The sequence below is a fragment of the Scyliorhinus canicula genome, chromosome 13, assembly GCF_902713615.1.
Source record: "Scyliorhinus canicula chromosome 13, sScyCan1.1, whole genome shotgun sequence".
NCBI classification, from domain to species: Eukaryota; Metazoa; Chordata; class Chondrichthyes; order Carcharhiniformes; family Scyliorhinidae; genus Scyliorhinus; species Scyliorhinus canicula.
In genome coordinates, this window is record NC_052158.1 from 12,698,945 (window position 1) to 12,720,546 (window position 21,602).

General features: G+C 47.6%; 1 protein-coding gene across 2 annotated transcripts in view; it reads right to left on the reverse strand.

Annotated features, from left to right (window-relative positions):
* Nucleotides 1-504: 504 nt before the first annotated feature.
* LOC119976391 (complement factor B-like) overlaps nt 505-21,602 on the reverse strand; it is a 109,570-nt gene continuing 88,472 nt past the window's right edge. For both annotated transcript variants that reach the window (XM_038816904.1, XM_038816903.1), the window contains exons 15-18: nt 16,566-16,669; nt 15,782-15,917; nt 12,730-12,779; nt 505-1,116 (exon numbers count right to left, since the gene is read on the reverse strand). In XM_038816904.1, coding sequence (XP_038672832.1) covers nt 970-1,116; nt 12,730-12,779; nt 15,782-15,917; nt 16,566-16,669 — 437 coding nt within the window. In that variant the 3' untranslated portion in view covers nt 505-969. The remainder of the gene's footprint in view (nt 1,117-12,729; nt 12,780-15,781; nt 15,918-16,565; nt 16,670-21,602) is intronic.

A 21,602-nucleotide genomic window follows, 5' to 3' on the forward strand; every position in this document is an offset into this window, starting at 1 on the left:
AACGGTTGAGGAGTTTGTCCACACGCATTGAAGTCGAGAAGGAGGATTGATGATCTTATCGAAACATAAAAGATACCGAGAGGGTGTTTACCTTCGTCAGGGGGACACCTAGAACTGGGCCCACCATTTCAAACTAAGGGATATCCCATTTAAGACTAAGATGAGGAGGACTTTCTTCCTTCAGATGTTGTTCGTCTTTGGAATTCTCTATCCCAGAGAGCATTGGAGGCTGGGTCACTGAATATATTCAAGGCTGGGTTGGACAGATTTTTGACTGACAAGCGAGGGTTATGGGGGACAGGGGTGGGGGTGAGGGGGGAGGGAGAGGGGGGAGGGAATCGGGGGGGGGGTGGAAGGGGCAGACAGGAAAGTGAAGTTGAGGCCACAATCAGATGAACCGTGATCTTATTGAATGGTAGAACGGGTTCAAGGGTCTAAATGTCCAACTTCAATTCCTATTTCTTGTGATCTTATACCAGGACTAGAAGAGTTAAAGTGTGAAGACAGGCTGTGTAAGACTCAGAATAAAATCAGAAGGTGCTGGACAAACTCAGCATTTCGGGTAGCATCTGTGGGGACAGCAACAGAGTTAAGGTTTTGTGTCCAATATGACTCAATTTCAGAACATTTCAGTTTCAATGAAGAGTCATATTAGACTCAAAACCTGAAATCTCCTCTCTCCACTTCTGCTCCCAGACCTATTGTGTATCTCCCGGAACGTGCTGTTATTATTTCAGATCTCCAGCATCTGCGGTATTTTGCATGGACGAGTTTTGTGTTGCTTTGAGTATAGAAGATTAAAGGATGATCTATTTGAGGAGTTTGAGATGAATAAAAGATTCAACAGGTGAATGGGGGAGGTATACATAACTAATGCAGGTGGAAGACATTAAGATACAGATCAGCCATGGTTCAACAGGAGCAGCTGGCACAGGCTCGAGGGGCTGAATGGCTTCCTCCTGAGCCTCCCTAATCTATAAAAGTTATAATGTTACCAAGCTTCTTCCTCAACCACGGCAACACCTTAAATAAGTTGATGTGAAAATCCCGGGCGTATTGCTTCTGTGCTCTTATGTCATCGCAGACATTAATGGATCCCCAGCTTACAACACCCACCTGCAGAATATAAGAGTATAGGTGATAAAATTATGCACTGAATCATCACATGTTAGCATTACACACTAAATCATCTCATGTTAGCATCACATACTGAATCATCGCGTGTTAGCATCACACACACTGAATCATCACGCGTTAGCATCACACACACTGAATCATCACGTGTTAGCATCACATACTGAATCATCGCGTGTTAGCATCACATACTGAAGCAGCATGTGTTAGCATCACACTGAATCAGCACGGGTCAACATTACACACTGAATCAGCATGTTAGCATTACACACTGAATCAGCATGGGTCAACATTACACACTGAAGCAGCACGGGTCAGCATTACACACTGAATCAGCACGGGTCAGCATTACACACTGAATCAGCACGTTAGCATTACACAATGAATCAGCACGGGTCAGCATTACACACTGAATCAGCACGGGTTAGCATTACACACTGAATCAGCGCGTTAGCATTACACAATGAATCAGCGTGTTAGCATTACACACTGAATCAGCGCGTTAGCATTACACACTGAATCAGCACGGGTTAGCATTACACACTGAATCAGCGCGTTAGCATTACACAATGAATCAGCATGGGTCAGCATTGCACACTGAATCAGCACGTGTTAGCATTACAGCACTGAATCAGCACGGATAGCATTACACACTGAATCAGCACATTAGCATTACACACTGAATCAGCACATTAGCATTACACACTGAATCAGCACATTAGCATTACACACTGTGAATCAGCAACCACGGGTTAGCATTAATCACACACTGAATCAGCACATTAGCTTACACACTGAATCAGCACGGGTTAGCATTGCACACTGGAATCAGCACATTAAGCAATTACCACACTGAATCAGCACGGGTTAGCATTACTACACTGAATCAGCATGTTAGCATACACACTGAATCAGCACATTAGCATTGCCACACGAATCAGCACGGGTTAGCATTACACACTGAATCAGCATGGGTTAGCATTACACACTGAATCAGCACGGGGTCGCATTACACAATGAATCAGCACGGGTTAGCATTGCCACTGAATCAGCGCGTTAGCAGTACACACTGAATCATCGACGGGTCAGCATTACACACTGGAATCGCACGGGTTAGCATTACACACTGAATCAGCACGGGTTAGCATTACGACACTGAATCATCACGGGTCAGCATTACACACGAAATCCACGGGTTAGCATTACCACTGAATCAGCACGGGTTAGCATTACGCACTGAATCTCAGCGTGTTAGCATTACACACTGAATCATCAGTGTTCAGGCATTACACACTGAATCAGCACGGGTTCGCATTACACACTGAATCAGCACGGGTTAGCATTACGCATGAATCATCACGTGTTAGCATTACACACTGAATCAGCACGGGTGCATTACACACTGAATCAGCACGGGTCAACATCACACACTGAATCATCACGTTAGCATCACACTGAATCAGCATGTTAGCATTACACACTGAATCAGCACTGTTAGCAGCACACACTGAATCAGCATGTTAGCATTACACACTGAATCAGCACGGGTTAGCATTACACACTGAATCAGCGCGTTAGCATTACACACTGAATCATCATGGGTCAGCATTACACACTGAATCAGCACGGGTCAACATTACACACTGAATCAACATGTTAGCATTACACACTGAATCAGCACGGGTCAGCATTACACACTGAATCAGCACGGGTCAGCATTACACACTGAATCAGCGCGTTAGCATTACACAATGAATCAGCACGGGTTAGCATTACACACTGAATCAGCACGGGTTAGCATTACACACTGAATCAGCGCGTTAGCATTACACACTGAATCAGCACGGGTTAGCATTACACACTGAATCAGCACGGGTTAGCATTACACACTGAATCAGCATGTTAGCATTACACACTGAATCAGCACGGGTCAGCATTACACACTGAATCAGCGCGTTAGCATTACACAATGAATCAGCACGTTAGCATTACACACTGAATCAGCACGTTAGCATTACACACTGAATCAGCATGTTAGCATTACACACTGAATCAGCACGGGACAGCATTACACACTGAATCAGCACGGGTTAGCATCACACACTGAATCAGCACATATTGGCATTACACCCTGAATCAGCACGGGTTAGCATTACACACTGAATCAGCACATATTGGCATTACACCCTGAATCAGCACGGGTTAGCATTACACACTGAATCAGCGCGTTAGCATTACACACTGAATCAGCACGGGTTAGCATTACACACTGAATCAGCGCGTTAGCATTACACACTGAATCAGCACGTTAGCATTACACACTGAATCAGCACGGGTTAGCATTACACACTGAATCAGCACGGGTCAGCATTACACATTGAATCAGCACATTAGCATTACACACTGAATCAGCACGGGTTAGCATTACACACTGAATCAGCACGGGTTAGCATTACACCCTGGATGAGCACGGGTTAGCATTACACACTGAATCAGCACGGGTCAGCATTACGCACTGAATCAGCATGGGTTAGCATTACACACTGAATCAGCGCGTTAGCATTGCACACTGAATCAGCACGGGTTAGCATTACACCCTGAATCAGCATGGGTCAGCATTACACACTGAATCATCACGGGTTAGCATTACACACTGAATCATCACGGGTCAGCATTACACACTGAATCAGCACGGGTCAGCATTACACACTGAATCAGCACGGGTTAGCATTACACACTGAATCAGCACGGGTTAGCATTACACCCTGGATGAGCACGGGTTAGCATTACACACTGAATCAGCACGGGTCAGCATTACGCACTGAATCAGCACGGGTTAGCATTACACCCTGAATCAGCATGGGTCAGCATTACACACTGAATCATCACGGGTTAGCATCACACACTGAATCAGCACGGGTCAGCATTACACACTGAATGAGCACGGGTCAGCATTACACACTGAATCAGCACGGGTTAGCATTACACACTGAATCATCACGGGTCAGCGTTACACACTGAATGAGCATGGCCCGGGTTAGCATAAAGTCTGCACTGAAGTGCTGCTCTGGGCTGCAGTGGAGTGCTGAACTTGGGGTTTGGTGAATGAGGGAGTTTGGTGGGGAGGGAACAAGCTGCTCTTTTCCTTTTCCGCCTTTCCTCAGAAAGTGGTGGCCTTGCTGAGGAGGACCTGAAAGCTGTGTAGCTGATTGGGATAAAAGAGCACAAGGAGAGCGGCGGGGCGCAGGAAAACAAGCATGCGCGGAGAATTATAACAGTGGGGAAATGGAGAGCGGCTTCAAAACAACGTCAGAGGAAAGTGGTGTGCTGATTGGTTGGTACGGGATCTACATTTGGGGACTAATATTAAGTTGCTGTAAATTTAGGAAATCATATTATAATTAAGGGACTCGCTGAGAATAATAGCTAAAAAAGCTAATGAACTAAACCAGAGATGGCAGTGCAGGCGATGTGTTGCAGCTGCATTGCGGGGGTGCTGGTAGATTCCATTGCGAGCCAAGGTGACCACATCGGCAGAAAGCGTTTGCAGCTACTGGAACTTCGGCTCAGAGTTCATGAGTTGGAGTCCGGCACTGCGGCACATCAGAGAGGGGGAGAGCTACCTATCCCACTGTGATTCAGGCAGTAACGCCCCTTGGGTTAAGTACTTCAAACTTGGCCAGTGGCAAGAGACAGGATGGTGTGACTGCGAGTGAGGCAGGTAGAGTGATCCTGGATTTACCATTGGAGGAGCCGCAGCATTTGAAGTTGCCCAATGGGTCAGAGGTAGTCGGTCAATGTGTGGAAAAAGACTGCAGGGAGGATGGGCAAACTGACCACTGCACCGTGATACAGGAGGCCATTCATGCAGTGGGAGCAAAAAGACAAGTGGTAGTGGTAGGGGATTCTACTATCGAGGGTATAGATAGCATCCTTTGTCAATCCATTGTGTGTTGCCTTTCTGGTGCCAGGGTGAGGGACATCTCAAACCGGCGCATAAGGATTTTGGAGAGGGAGGGGGAGGATCCAGTTGTTGTAATCCATGCTGGAATCAACAACATAGGCAAGAGTAGTCAAGAGGTTCTGTTTGAAGATTATTAGCAATTAGGAACAAAATAAAAGAACAGGACCTCAAGGGTTCCAGTCTCTGGTTTATTACCCGAGCGATAGACAAATTAGCATAAACATAAGAAAATCAGGGAAGTAAAGGCGTGGCTAAAGAAGTGGTGCGGGAAGGAGGTGTTTCCATTTCGTGGGGCACTGGCACCAGCGTTGGGAGAGAAATACGAGCTTTACCCTTGGAATGGGCCCCACTAAACCAGTCTGGGACGAGTCTCTTCATGGAAAGGCTATATAGGGTGATCACGTGGACTTTAAACTAGTAAATGGGAGGGGGACAGCGGGGAATGTCAATATGGTTTCAAAAACAAGTCACAGGGCAGTGAGTAAAGAAATAGTCAGGAATCCTACTTCAGGTTCGGCAGGAAATGGTAAAACTATAAGAAGTATATCGATTGAACAAGAAGTGAGGAATAATAAACGGGTGAAGAAAGCATCAATGCTGAGGGACAGGTTAGAGTGTATGACACACATAAGAGCTCTATATACACATGCGCAGAGTGTAAGGAATAAATTAAATGAGCTGCAGGCACAAGTTGAATTTGGAGATAATATAATAATAATATTATTATAATAATAACTTATTGTCACAAGTAGGCTTCAATGAAGTTACTGTGAAAAACCCCGAGTGATATAGTGGTCAAAACAGGGAACTTCAGATACATAGAACATTACAGCGCAGTACAGGCCTTTCGGCCCTCGATGTTGCGCCGTCCTGTGAAACCCCTCTAAAGTCCCTCTACACTATTCCCTTATCATCCATATGCCTATCCAATGATAGTATCCATTTGAATGCGTTTAGTGTTGGTGAGTCCACTACTGTTGCAGGCAGGGCATTCCACGCCCTTACTACTCTCTGAGTAAAGAACCTACCTCTGACATCTGTCCTATATCTATCTCCCCTCAATTTAAAGCTATGTCCCCTCGTGCTCGACATCACCATCCGAAGAAAAAGGCTCTCAATGTCCACCCTATCTAATCCTCTGATCATCTTGTATGCCTCAATTAAGTCACCTCTTAACCTTCTTCTCTCTAACAAAAACAGCCTCAAGTCCTTCAGCCTTTCCTCATAAGATCTTCCCTCCATACCAGGCAACATCCTTGTAAATCTCCTCTGTACCCTTTCCAATGCTTCCACATCCTTCCTATAATATGGCGACCAGAACTGCACGCAATACTCCAAATGCGGCCGCACCAGAGTTTTGTACAACTGCAACATGACCTCATGGCTCCGAAACTCAATTCCTCTACCAATAAAAGCTAACACACCGTACGCCTTCTTAACAACCCTCTCAACCTGGGTGGCAACTTTCAGGGATCTATGTACATGGACACCGAGATCTCTCTGCTCGTCCACACTACCAAGAATCTTACCATTAGCCCAGTACTCTGTCTTCCTGTTATTCCTTCCAAAAATGAATCACCTCACACTTTTCTGCATTAAACTCCATTTGCCATCTGTCAACCCAGCTCTGCAGCTTATCTATGTCCCTCTGTAACTTGTAACATCCTTCTGCACTGTCCACCGACTTTAGTGTCATCTGCAAATTTATTCACCCATCATTCTACGCCCTCCTCCAGGTTACTTATAAAAATAACCTGTTATAACAGATCCTTGTGGTACACCACTAGTAACTGGACACCAGTCAGAACATTTCCTATCAACCACCACCCTTTGTCTTCTATCAACTAGCCAATTTTTGATCCAAACTGCTAAATCACCCTGAATCCCATGCCTCTGTATTTTCTGCAATAGCCTACCATGGGGAACCTTATCAAATGCTTTACTGAAATCCATATACACCACATCAACTGCTTTACCCTCATCCACCTGTTTGGTCACCTTCTCAATGAACTCAATAAGGTTTGTGAGGCACGACCTACCCTTCATAAAACCATGTTGACTATCACTAATCAAATTATTCCTTTCCAGATGATTATACATCCTATCTCTTTTAAACCTTTCCAAAACTTTTCCCACAACAGAAGTAAGGCTCACTGGTCTATAGTTACCGGGGTTATCTCTACTCCACTTCTTGAACAAGGGGACAACATTTGCTATCCTCCAGTCTTCTGGCACTATTCCTGTAGACAAAGATGACTTCAAGATCAAAGCCAAAGGCTCAGAAATCTTCTCCCTAGCTTCCCAGAGAATCCTAGGATAAAACCCATCCGGCCCAGGGGACTTATATATTTTAACACTTTCCAGAATCGCTAACACCTCCTCCTTATGAACCTCAAGCCCTTCTAGTCTAGTAACCTTTATCTCAGTATCCTCCTCAACAACTTTGTCTTTTTCCTGTGTGAATACAGACGAAAAATACTCATTTAGCACCTCTCCTATCTCCTTGGACTCCACGCACAACTTCCCACTACTGTCATTGACTGGCCCTACTCTTACCTTAGTTATTCTTTTATTCCTGACATATCTATAGAAAGCTTTAGGGTTATCCTTGATTCTACCTGCCAAAGACTTCTCATGTCCTCGCCTGGCTCTTCTTAGCTCTCTCTTTAGAGCCTTCCTGGCTATCTTGTAACTCTCACGTCTCATCTTCACATAAGCCTCCTTCTTCCTCTTGACAAGAGTTTCAACTGCTTTAGTAACCCATGGTTCCCTCGCTCGACCATTTCCTCCCTGCCTAACAGGTACATACTTATCAAGTATACCAGGTTATAAGGTTTAGAGGATGGATAGGGAAAATAGCGGGGGGGCGGTGATAGGAGGGAATGGGTGCACCAGGTGAGCCAGCATGGATTCATGACAGGTAGGTCACGTCTGACAAAGCTCATTTAATTTTTTGAAGAGGTGACTGAGGTAGTTGGGCAGGAGAATGTCAATGGATGCTATTTATATGGACTATAACTATGCTATTTATATAGCTGGTTTAGCTCAGTGGGCTAGACTGTGATGCAGTTTGTGATGGAGAACAAGGCCAGCAGCGTGGGTTCAATTCCCGTACCAGCTTACCCGAACATGCGCCGGACTGTGGCTACTCGGGGCTTTTCACAGTAACGTCATACTTGTGACAATAAAAGGTTATTATTATTATTCTGAGAAGGAATTCAAAACAGTCTCTTAAGTGACACTTTAAAGTAAGGTCGAAGCTCACGGAACTGAGGGCAAATTACTGACCATGGCTTGAAAATTGACTGGCAGGTGATAGAAAGTGGGGATAATGGGAAGGTTCTCAAATTGGCAGGATGTGACTAGTGGTGTCCCACAGGAATATGTGTTAGTGCCTCAATTGTTCACATTATCCTTTAACGACTTGATGGCGTAGAAACTCATATATCATGGGCAGCACGGTAGCATGGTGGTTAGCATAAATGCTTCACAGCTCTAGGGTCCCAGGTTCGATTCCCGGCTGGGTCACTGTCTGTGCGGAGTCTGCATGTCCTCCCCGTGTGTGCGTGGGTTTCCTCCGGGTTCTCCGGTTTCCTCCCACAGTCCAAAGATGTGTGGGTTAGGTGGATTGGCCATGCTAAATTGCCCGTAGTGTCCTAAAAAGTAAGGTTAAGGGGGGAGTTGTTGGGTTACGGGTATAGGGTTGATATGTGGGTTTGAGTAGGGTGATCATAGCTCGGCACAACATCGAGGGCCGAAGGGCCTGTTCTGTGCTGTACTGTTCTATGTTCTATATATCCAAATTTGCCAGTGACACAACGTTGGGTGGCAGTGTAGATGACAGCATAAAATCACAAAGGGATATTGCTTCTTTTTTTTTAGAAGTTTAGAGTGCCCAATTCATTTATTCCAAATAAGGGGCAATTTAGCGTGGCCAATCCACCTACACATCTTTGGGTTGTGGGGCGAAACCCACGCAAAAACGGGGAGAATGTGCAAACCCCACACGGACAGTGACTCAGAGCCGGGATCGAACCTGGAACCTCGGCACTGTGAGGCTGCAGTGCTAACCCACTGCCACCTTGCTGCCCAACCTGCACATCTTTGACCTATTGGAGGAAACGGGAGTGCCCGAAGGAAGCGCACACAGACACGGAGAGAAAGTGTGAACTCTATACAGACACCCGAAGCCGGAATTGAACCCGGGTCCCTGGAACTGTGAGCCAGCAGTGCTAACCACTGTGCCACCATGCCGCTTTAACCATTACGTACACAGCCCTCTCCATTCTCTTCTTTTATGAAGCAGAATAGGTTAATAATATCTGGAACAGATCGAAACATATGTATCATTCTTAAAGGGCGTGACAGTGTAGATGGATAGAAACTGTTTGCCCTGGTTGGTGGGATTGGTAGGTTTTCTTTACTCATTTCTTTACTCTTTGGGACATAGGCGTCACTAGATAGGTCTGCATTTATTGCCCACCCCCTAATTCCTCATGTTCAGGAGGTCTTTAATAGTCAATCACATTGCTGTGAATCTGGAGTCACATGTAAACCAGACCAGGGCCGTGATTCTCCCCTACCCGGCGGGGCGGGGGGTCCCGGCCTGTTGGAGTGGCGTGAACCACTCCGGCATCGGGCCGCCACTCCGCACCTTTAGGGGCCAAGCCTTCACATTGAGGGGCTAGGCCCACGCCGGAGTGGTTCCCACTCCGCCAGCTGGCGTGAACAGCCTTTGGAGCCACGCCAGCTGGGGCCGAAAGGACTTTGCCGGCCGGCGTAAGTCCGCGCATGCGTCGGAACATCAGCGGCTGCTGACGTCATGCCGGCGCATGCGCAGGGGAGGGGTTCTCTTCCGCCTCAGCCATGGTGAAGACCATGGCGAAGGCGGAATACAAGAGTGCCCCCATGGCAGAAGCCCGCCCGCCGATCGGTGGGCCCCCATCGCGGGCCAGGTCACCGTGGGGGCACCCCCGGGATCAGATCGCCTCGCGCTGCCCCCAGGACCCCAGCGCCCTCCCGCGCCGCCAATCCTGCCAGTCAGGTATGTGTTTTGATTCCCGCCGGCGGGAGAGGCTTGACAGCGGCGGGACTTCGGCCCATCGCGGGCCGGAGAATCGCCGCGGGGGGGCCCGCCGACCGGCGCGATTCCCGCCCTCGCTGAATCTCTGGTGGCGGAGAATTCGGGACACGGCGGGGCCGGGATTGACTCCGGAGAATCCCACCCCAGATAAGGATAGCAGATTTCATCGAATCCTGACAGTGCAGAAGGAGCCCCTTCTGCCCATCAAGTCTGCGCTGATATTGATGGCATATCAGAAACTAAATTCAGTGGATGTCCAAAGAGATCGGGCGGGGGGGGGGGGGGGGGGGGGGGGGGGGGTTCAGGGGCAAAGATCTTTAAAATGCTACAAGTGCAGAAAGTAATCAAGAATGTGAATGGAATGATGTCCTTTATATCTGGATGACCTGGATCATAGAAATGATGCTGCAGCTATACAAAACCCTGGTTAGAAACCACTTGGAGTCACTGTGAGCAGATCTGAGCACTACACCAAAGGAAGGATATTTTGGCCTTGGAGGGAGTGCAGTGCTGGCTTACAGGGATGGTACATGGCCTCAGGGGTTAATTTATGAGGCGAGGTTATTCAAATTAGGCCTGTTTTCTCGATCATTTAGAAGGTTAAGAGGTGGTCTGATCAAAGTCCTTTTTTGTTAATATCAACAGGAAAAGACAGGATCGATAAAGATCAACTGTTATCACTTACTGTAGATTCTAGAACTAGGGGGCATAGTCTAAAAATTAGGGCCAGGCCATTCTGGGGACATGTTAGGAAGCACTTCTAACGGAGGTAGAGGTGTGGAACCCTCTTCCACAAACGGCCATTGGTGCTAGATCGTTTGTTAATTTTAAATCTGAGATGGACTTTTGTTCAGCAAAGATATGATTTGATGTGGGCCAAAGGCTGCTGTATGGAGTTCAGCCTCAGATCAGCCAAGATCCCATTGAATGGCAGAGCAGGCTTGAGGGGCTGAATGGTCTACTCCTGTTCTTATGCTCCAATAACTGAATCAGCAGCTGTTAGAATTACACACTGAATGATTGCATGTTAGAATATAGACTAAATCTGTGCGGATCAGATCATAGATTGAATCAGCACATTCGACAGAATCACAGAATTGTTACGCTGCTGAAGGAGGCCCAACGTGTCTGCACCAGTTCCCCAAATAAATAATTTACTAAGTGCCATTCTGCTGCCTTCTCCTTGTAAACCTGAATGTTCTTTCTTCTCTGATAAATGCCGAGTTCCCTTTTTTTTTCAATATCTCAATGTTACTGCCTCTATCATACTTCCAGGCAGGGCATTTCTGATCCTACCCACTCGCTGTGTGAAGGGGATCTTCTTCATTGTTACCATTGCTCATTTTGCTAGTATTCTTCAAGCTCTGCCCTTCGGTTCTCGAGCCTCCCACGATTTGCAAGATATTCCCCCTGATTTGCTGCATTGAGATTCCTCAGGATTTTGAACACCTGAAATCTCTTCCCAACCTTCTCCAAAGGGAACAGCCCAGCTTCTCCAATGTATCTCATTTTCTCACCCCACTGACAGGACCACACTCCCTCTTTACTGACCCTCTGACAGTGCAGCTCTCCCTCAGTACTGACCCTCTGACAGTGCAGCACTCCCTCAGTACTGACCCTCTGACAGTGCAGCTCTCTCTCAGTACTGACCCTCTGACAGTGCAGCACTCCCTCAGTACGGACCCTCTGACAGTGCAGCAGTCCCTCGGTACTGACCCTCTGACAGTGCAGCTCTCCCTCAGTACTGACCCTCTGACAGTGCAGCACTCCCTCTTTACTGACCCTCTGACAGTGCAGCACTCCCTCGGTACTGACCCTCTGACAGTGCAGCTCTCCCTCAGTACTGACCCTCTGACAGTGCAGCACTCCCTCAGTACTGACCCTCTGACAGTGCAGCTCTCCCTCAGTACTGACCCTCTGACAGTGCAGCTCTCCCTCAGTCCTGACCCTCTGACAGTGCAGCTCTCCCTCGGTACTGACCCTCTGACAGTGCAGCACTCCCTCAGTACTGACCCTCTGACAGTGCAGCACTCCCTCGGTACTGACCCTCTGACAGTGCAGCACTCCCTCTGTACTGACCCTCTGACAGTGCAGCACTCCCTCAGTACTGACCCTCTGACAGTGCAGCACTCCCTCAGTACTGACTCTGACAGTGCAGCACTCCCTCAGTACTGACCCTCTGACAGTGCAGCACTCCCTCAGTACTGACCCTCTGACAGTGCAGCACTCCCTCAGTATGACCCTCTGACAGTGCAGCACTCCCTCAGTACTGACCCTCTGACAGTGCGGCACTCCCTCAGTACTGACCCTCTGACAGTGCGGCACTCCCTCAGTACTGACCCTCTGACAGTGCAGCATTCCCTCAACAGTGTAGTGGGTGCACCACCCTGGATGTTTGTGTTCAAGCCTCTGGAGTTGGATTCAAGTCCATTGTTTCTAACTCCAAGTTGGAACTGCTGACCCCTCAGGAATGGCTGGCATAAACAACATGACACATAAACACATCACTGAAGGGAAAAAGCAGCTCTGGGGGAACATTCAAACATACCTGGATGAATCGGCGTTTCTTCTCGATGAACAAGGAGCCTCCCGAATCACCTGCAAATCAATATTCCAATGAATGACAGAGCGGAATCTTTTATAAGAAGTTGTCATAGGCCAAGCTCAGTATCTGACAACATTGTTGTGTCTCTGGCTGGCACTATGAAAAAAAATATTCACTTTATATCCGACTCCTTGCCTTTCCCCAGAGCTTGTTACTATTGAATGTGTTTTTACTGAGCTTTCATACCGTGCATTTCAGATCACAACTTGTGTGTGGAGAAATGTGGCCTTGAATCCCACCCTGTATTTTGTTTCCAATTATTTGAACCTGTGCCTTTGCTTTTGACTCACCCGGCACCTGTAACAGTGATGGGACCATCAATTCACTAGACACGTGCTTTTAAGATATGAACAGTGGTTTTAATCTACTTACTACAGAGCCAGCCTGTTACCCGTTGAACTCTTGATGAACTGCAGGCTGGCTCTGGACAAGGGTATTTATACAGCAAGTCCAGGGGGAGGAGTCGTGGGCGGAGCCAAGGGTGGAGCCCTGTACAAACTCCAGAGCATTCCCAGAGCTACTCCCCCTAGTGGTCGGATAACGCTACTGCGCTTGCAATGGTATTGGTAAATACAGTGTGAATTACTAAGTTACATTCACCACAAACAGTCCACGCGATCAACACATGTCATGTGGAACAATATACGCACTCAACACACATACACACACCCCACACACACGCTCCTCACACACTCACATGCACACACATACGCACCTGCACACGTTCAAGCGCAGCCACCCACTTCACGCGAACACCCACTCTCATACACGCCCATGCTCACACATGCATGTTCACACACTCATGTTCACACACTCACGTTCACACACTCACACACTCAGAATCATTTTAAAAAATAAGTTTAGAGTACCCAATTACTTCTTCCAATTAACGGGCAATTTAGTTTGGCCAATCCACCTGACCTGCATATCTTTGGGTTGTGAGGGTGAGACCCACGCAGACATGGGGAGAATGTGCAAACGCCACACAGACAGTGGCCTGGGGCTGGGATCGAACACGGGTCCTCAGCACCACAGGCAGCAGTGCTAACGACGGCACGCCCACACAGAATCATTGCGACGTAGGAGGAGGGTATGTCGGCCATTTTGTCTGCAGTGGCTCTTAAAGCGAGCATTATGGTTTACTGACATTCCCCTGCCTGTTCACCAAACCCCTGCATGTTGTTTCTATTCAAGTAATCATCTAAAACTCTCTTAAATGCCTCGATTGATCCTGCCTCCACGACACTTACAGAGCATTCCAGACAAGCAGACACAGGCACAAAGAAATACGATCAGGCATAGGCACACAGTAACACCAACAGACGCGGGCACTCAGAAACACCAACAGACAGACACACAGAAACACAAGCAGACACAGACACACAAAGACAAGCAGACACACAAAGACAAGCAGACACAGGCATACAGAAACATAAGCAGACACAGGCATACAGAAACATAAGCAGACACAGGCAAACAGAAACACAAGCAGACACAGACACACAAGCAGACACAGGCACAAAGAAACATAAGCAGACAGAGACACACAGAAACGCAAGCACACACAAACGCAAGCAGACAACAGCAACGTGGACATTCAGAAACACAAGCATACAGACACATGAAAGACAAGCAGACACAGATACACAGAAAGACAAGTAGACACAGACACACAAAGACAAGCAGACACACAAAGATAAGCAGACACAGGCATACAGAAACACAAGCAGACACAGGCAAACAGAAACACAAGCAGACACAGGCAAACAGAAACACAAGCAGACACAGACACACAAGCAGACACAGGCACATAGAAACACACACAGAAACAAAAGCAGACACAGACACACAGAAAAACAGACACATACAAACACAAAAACACAAATAGACAGAGCAATACAGAAACACAGACACACAAATGCAAACAGAAACGGTCATGCAAAAACACAGACACAGAAATGCAAGCAGACACAGACACACAGAAAGACAAGCACACATAGGCAGGCACCCAAACAGACACAGGCACACATAACACCACACAGAAACACAAGCAGACATGACACACAAACAGACACGGGAATCTAGAAACACACACAGTGAAACACAAGCAGACATAGACACACAGAATGACAAGCAGACACGGGCACTCAGGAAGACACAGGCATCCATAAACATACACACAGAAACACAAGCAGACACAGGCACACATAAAAACACCCAGAAACAAAGGCAGACACAGACACACAAGCAGGCACAGCCATATAGAAACACACACACACACACTGAAACACAAGCAGACACAGGCATATAGAATGACACACAGAAACACAAGTAGACACACAGAAACACAAGCAGACGTAGACAAACAGAACACAGCAGCATGGTAGCACAGAAACACGAGCAGATGCAGAAACACAAGCAGACGCAGAAACACAAGTAGGCGCAGAAACACAAGCAGACACAGAAACACAAGCAGCCACAGGCATACAGAAAGAGAAGCAAGCATGGACACACAGAAAGACAAGCAGACACACAGAAACACAAGCAGGCACAGCCAGAGAAACACAAGCAGACACAGACAGAAACACAAGCAGACACAGAAACACAAGTGGACATAGGCATACAGAAATACAGACACACAGAAAGGCAAGCAGACACAGAATCACAGGCAAGCACACACACAGAAAGATACAGACAAGCAGGCAGCCATAAAATCAGACACAGTTACGCACAGGCACAGACAAACCATAATGCAGACACACAGCCAGGCACAGATTGATAAAAAGACTCCTAGGAAAACGGACAGACACACACGCAGGCATATATAGACAGACACATAGAAACTCAGACAGACACACACACACACAGGCAGACACATAGAAACACACACAGACACACACACACACACACACAGGCAGACACATAGAAACAGAGACAGACACATAGAAACGCAGATAAACACAGAGGAGGTTGTTTAAAGTGAGCAACCATATACCTTTACAAGAAATGTCATCAGCCTCTGGTTGTTGCCCTCCTGTGCACAGGAATCGGTCTGTCACCACGTGATTCACATCAGTGACATTTTTATATTCTTCAGCGTGCAAGGCATTCAACACACAGGCTTTCCTTTCCTGAATGGGGAGACAGAGGGGGGGGGGGGGAAATGAGAGTAAAGCTACACTCGGCAGCGACACAACACAACACTGACATCTACGGTCCTCAGATATAGAAAAACAAGACTGCTCCTTCAGTCAGATGACAATCCCTGGGCTTTAAACATCTCCGATGCCAGCGTGTGAAGGGGGAAGTCAATGGAAGGCAGTTCGTATCGCTTATTGGGTGGGTGGAAACCAGCTTGTGATCACAGTTCAGTGATTTGCCCCTCCCGGGATGGGAGTTATGAGGCGGAGATGCCGGCGTCGGACTGGGGTGAGCACAGTAAGAAGTCTTACAACACCAGGTTAAAGTCCAACAGGTTTGTTTCAAATCACTCGCTTTGTCTATATATATGTTTCTGGAACCCACCTCTTCATTCACCTGAGGAAGGAGCAGTGCTCTGAAAGCTAGTGATTCGATACAAACCTGTTGCACTTTAACCTGGTGTTGTAAGACTTCTGACAGGGTGGAAGTGCATGAGCTGCGTTCACAGGGGGCAGCTTTCACGGAGGTGTTCTGCCTCCCAAGCTGCAATGTGCCGGCAGCACTGAGGGGGAGTTACTTCTTTGGAAGATAATTTCAGGGGTTCTTCCAGTCAGAGGAACAGTCGAGTCATCACTTACAACTACCGATGTCTTTATCGTGACGTGCGCCAATGTCTCCACCCGACCGCTACGAGTCACAAAGTTAGCCAGGACCGGCCCGGGCGTCGGTAACATCTCAATTTCTGTACAGAACAAGATGAAGTGAAAAATGTGACCCAATGAAGCAGTTCCCTTACCACGGGCCCCAGCCCAAAGTCTACAGCTCCCCACCACTCAGACACACAGTTACAGTGCAGGCAGTGCCTGTCAGTTACACTGCAAATCATGTTTATAGTGTGGGTCTGTCCCGGTGCGGGTTGGATCTTGTGCGGTCAGTTGATGCAGCGGCCTGGTGCAGTGCATGTTAAATGCACATATGCAGTACGTGTAAGATGCACGTCGGGCAGATGCAATAAGTGTCAAATACACGCCGGGCCGATGCAATATGTGTAAATGCACGCTGATCAAATGCAGTATGTGTTAAATGCATGGCAGTCAGATGCTGTATGTGTTAAATGCATGCCAGTCAGATGCAGTATGTATAAATGCATGCCAGTCAGATGCAGTATGTATAAATGCATGCCAATCAGATGCAGTACGTGTTAAATGCATGCCAATCAGATGCAGTATGTGTTAAATGCATGTCAATCAGATGCAGTATGTGTTAAATGCATGCCAGTCAGTTGGAGTATGTGTAAATGCATGGCATTCAGATGCAGCGTGTTAAATGTATGCCAATCAGGTGCAGTATGTGTTAAATGCATGCCAACCAGATGCACTATGTGCGAAATGCATGCCAATCAGATGCAGTGTTAAATGCACGCAGATCAGATACAGTGCATACCAGATGCACGTTGGTCAGATGTAGTACATGTTAAATGCACATAGGTCAGATGCAGCACCGGTCAGATGCAGTATGTGTTAAATGCATGCCAATCGATGCAGCGTGTTAAATGCATGCCAATCAGATGCAGTATGTGTTAAATGCATGCCAATCAGATGCAGTATGTGTTAAATGCATGCCAATCAGATGCAGTATGTGTTAAATGCATGCCAATCAGATGCAGTATGTGTTAAATGCATGCCAGTCAGATGCAGTACATGTTAAATACATGCTGGTCAGATGCAGTGTTAAATGCACACGGATCAGATGCAGTGCGTACTAGATGCACCTTGGTCAGATGTAGTACATGTCAAATGCACACAGGTCAGATGCAGCACCGGTCAGGTGCAGTGAGAATGCACACTGGTCAAATAGAGGGAGAATCCGATACAATGAGAGTCCGATGCACCACCAGGCAGTTACATACAAACAGACGGATTAGCAACAGGCCACTCGGCCCCTCAAGCCTGCTCCGCCATTCAATACGAACATGGTTGAACAACTGTAACCTCAAGCCCACATACTTGCCTACCCCGGATAACCTTTCACCCCTTGGCAATCACATATCTATGCACCACTGCCTGAAATCTATTTGCAGGCTCTGCTTCCAGTGTCTTTTGAGGAAGAGAGTTCCAGAAACTCACAACTCTCACAGAAAGAAATTCTCCCAATCGCCGTATTAAATGGGTGATCCCTTATTTTTAACCAGTGACTGCCTAGTTGTTCCAGCTTCTCAGCCAAGAGGAAACATCCTCCCCACGTCCATCCTATTGATAGCCCCCCCAGGATCTTAAAGGTTTCAGTCAAGTCAACTCTTCATCTTCTAAACTCCCGTGGGTACAAACTTAACCTCTCCAACCTTTCCACATATGACGACCTGCCCATTCCTGGTATTAGAATAGTAACCTTCTCTGTGCTCTTCCTAACCCATTTACATTGTTACATAAATAAGGTAATCAATACTGTAAACCCTCCTGATGTGGTCTCACCGAACAACGGAATATTAACCTCCCGAACGTTTGTATTCATTTCCCCTCTCACTAAATGATATCATTCTATTAGCTTTCCTGATTATTTGCTGTACCTGTACTCAAGTCTTTTGTGATTTATGCACTGGAGCACCTGGATCTCTGCACCTCCGAGCTCTGCAATCTCTCACCACTTAGAATAAAGATTATTCTTTATTCTTCCTGCCAACACGGACTATTTCCCATTTGTCCACATGGATACCCTGGGCGCGATTCTCCCAAAACGGGAGAATTTGTAAAGCTGGCGTAAAACCCGGGTGGGTTTTACGGCAGCGCGCCCCTTCCCGACCGGGGACCGATTCTGGTCCCCGGTCGGGGCTAGCAGCCCGACGCCGTAGGCTCCGGCAAGACGGGCTTAACGAAAATCGTTAAGGCCGCTTGCCGGAGTTAGCGCCGGCTGACGCGTCATATGACGTCAGCCGCGCATGCGCAGTTTGGAAGACTCCAACCCGCGCATGCGCGGGTGACGTCATCGTGTTTTTGCGCGAAACCCGCGCATGCGTGGGCCGGGTTGCCCCTCAGCCGCCCCGCGAATGGATACTGCGGGGCGGCGGAAGGACAAGTAGTGCGCGGGCATCAGGCCCGCTGCCCGCGATCGGTGCCCACCGATCGCGGGCCCATGGCACCCATGGCACCCTTGGCACGGCCGTGGTACGGCCGTGCCAATCGGTGCCATGGTTATTAATAGCGAGTTAGTCACGCCGTTTTTACGAACGGCAAGACCAGGTGTGTTTGCCGTTCGTAAAAACGGCGTAAAGGGCTGGGACTTCGGCCCATCTAACAGCTGAGAATCGCTGCCGGCTGTAAAAAAACGGCGGCAGCGATTCGGGTCGGGACTTCGGCGGGGGGGGGGGAGAATAGCGGGAGGGTGGCAAAAATGTCGGGAAGGCCCTCCCGCTATTCTCCCACCCGTCGTGGGGGGCGGAGAATTTCGCCCCCTGATTATCAGCTTTTTCCTATTTATTTACCTTGTGTCCCTTTGTAGCCTCCTGACATCCTGTAATGCTGCACATTCACGGACTTCATTCGAGGGACAATCACCGCAAATTATGGACATGGTGGATAGTCAGAAGCTTTTATCCCATGGTGGAAGAGTCAATTACTAGGGGGCGTTGGTTCAATGTGCGTAGGGCAAGGTTTAAAGGTGATGTACGAGGCAAGTTTTTTTTACTCCGAGGGTGGTGGGAGCCTAAAACTCGTTGCCGGGAAATGGTGGCTGCAGATACGATAGTGACTTATAAGGGGCATCTTGACAAATACATGAATAGGATGGGAATAGAGGGATTATGGACCCCGGAAGGGTTGGGGTTTTTGTTCAGATGGGCATCATGGTGAATGCAGGCTTGGAGGTCCGAAGGGCTGTAGCCATCTGAGGTGGTCACCTGCAAAGGGCCATGGGAATTATAGCCAACCCAGGGCTCAGACAGATACAGAGCTCTGTGTATTTGAAACGCAGACCTGATCGAAAACCCCGCTCGTTTGCATTCTAATGGCCCATTTCCCCAGAACAATAGGACTGCACTCAAGAAACCGATACAGACACAGACTGATCGGTGCCACTCCCTTTACTCAGAGAGCCCAACTGCCAAGGTCAATGACTGCTAAGGACCCTCCCAGCCACCAAGGCACCCGCCCCTTTATTGGGCAAAATCAAAGGCAGTGATCGAAGCCTGTCGAATTATTGGGTCCAAGATTAAGGTCCACCCCAAGAGCGCGAAACCCTAGAGGGATAAAAGGGGGACACAGCCATGTGTTCGGCCTCCTTTGTACCCGGCCTGTGCCAGCCCAACTGCAGCATAATGACCAGACAGCCAAGTTCAAGACCAACGATCGCTACCTGACGGATGAGCCCAGCAGAGACAGAGCCACTTCTTCAAACCAGCTACGTGAGATCAAGATAAAGGCCTTATCCACTTGCACAGTGCCAGTCGCTTGAAGTTAAGTATAGGTTATTGTAATTGATAGATGTAGTTTAACTTGTAGTATATTGTGCTTTCATGTCGAAGTAACCCTCTTTGAACTTGAACTGACTAACTAGTTGTGTGGTCATTTGACCGATATACAGGAAAGCCTTGTGGTTCAGGAAGAGAAATAGAAACATTCACAGAATTGGCAACGCTTTTGGGACATAATATCATATCATAAAAAGAGCCTCAGTACCATATTGGCGACTCTAAAGAGCAACATTATTGGTGATGCTGGTCTTTTTCTGTGCTGTAATTTTCTTTGTTCTTCTTCTTTGTACCCCTACCCCTTTTAACTCCTTCAATAACTAAGTTGCTCTGTGCTAAATTCGAACTAAAGTTTATGCGTGGTTGGACAGTTATAAATCAAATCTTTGGGATGGCATAGTGGCACAGTGGTTAGCACTACTGCATCACGGCACTGAGAACCTGGGTTTGATCCCAGCCCAGGGTCACTGTCCATGTGGAGTTTGCACATTCTCTCCGTGTCTTCGTGGGTCTCACCCCCACAGCCCAAAGATGTGCAGGCTGGCTGGATTGGCCACATTAATTGCCCCTTAATTGGAATAAAAAGGAATTGGGCACTCAAAAATTTTTTTTAAAAAATCTTTGAAAAGCTTTTTGGTTCTTGAAGAGCGGCGTAATTCTGTAGCCTGCGATGCCTCCACAACTTCAGCATTAACAGAAACTGAAATAACGGGTACCTCTTCTGACACAGTTCATTACTACTTGCTTAGAATCACTGCCAGACGGGGGACATTCGGCCCATCAAGTCTGCACCAACCCTTCGAAAGGGGACCCTACTGAGGCCCAATCCCCCACCCTATCCCCACCTAGCTTTTGGACAATCTGGGAATATGGGGCAATTTTAGCATGGCCAGTCCACCTAACCTGCACATCTTTGAACAGTGGGAGGAAACTGGAGCACCCGGAAGAAACCCACGCAGACACGGGGAGAATGCGCAAACTTCACACAGACAGTCAGCCAAGGTCGTAATTGAACCCTGCTGCTGTGAGGCGGCAGAAGAGGTACCCGTTATTTCAGTTTCTGTTTCTGTTTCTGTTAATCCTGAGGCATCTCGGGCTACAGAATTACGCCGCTCTTCAAGAACCAAAAAGCCTATCAAAGATTTTTTTAAAAATAAATTTTGGGTACCCAATTCCTTTTTATTCCAATTAAGGGGCAATTAAAGTGGCCAAT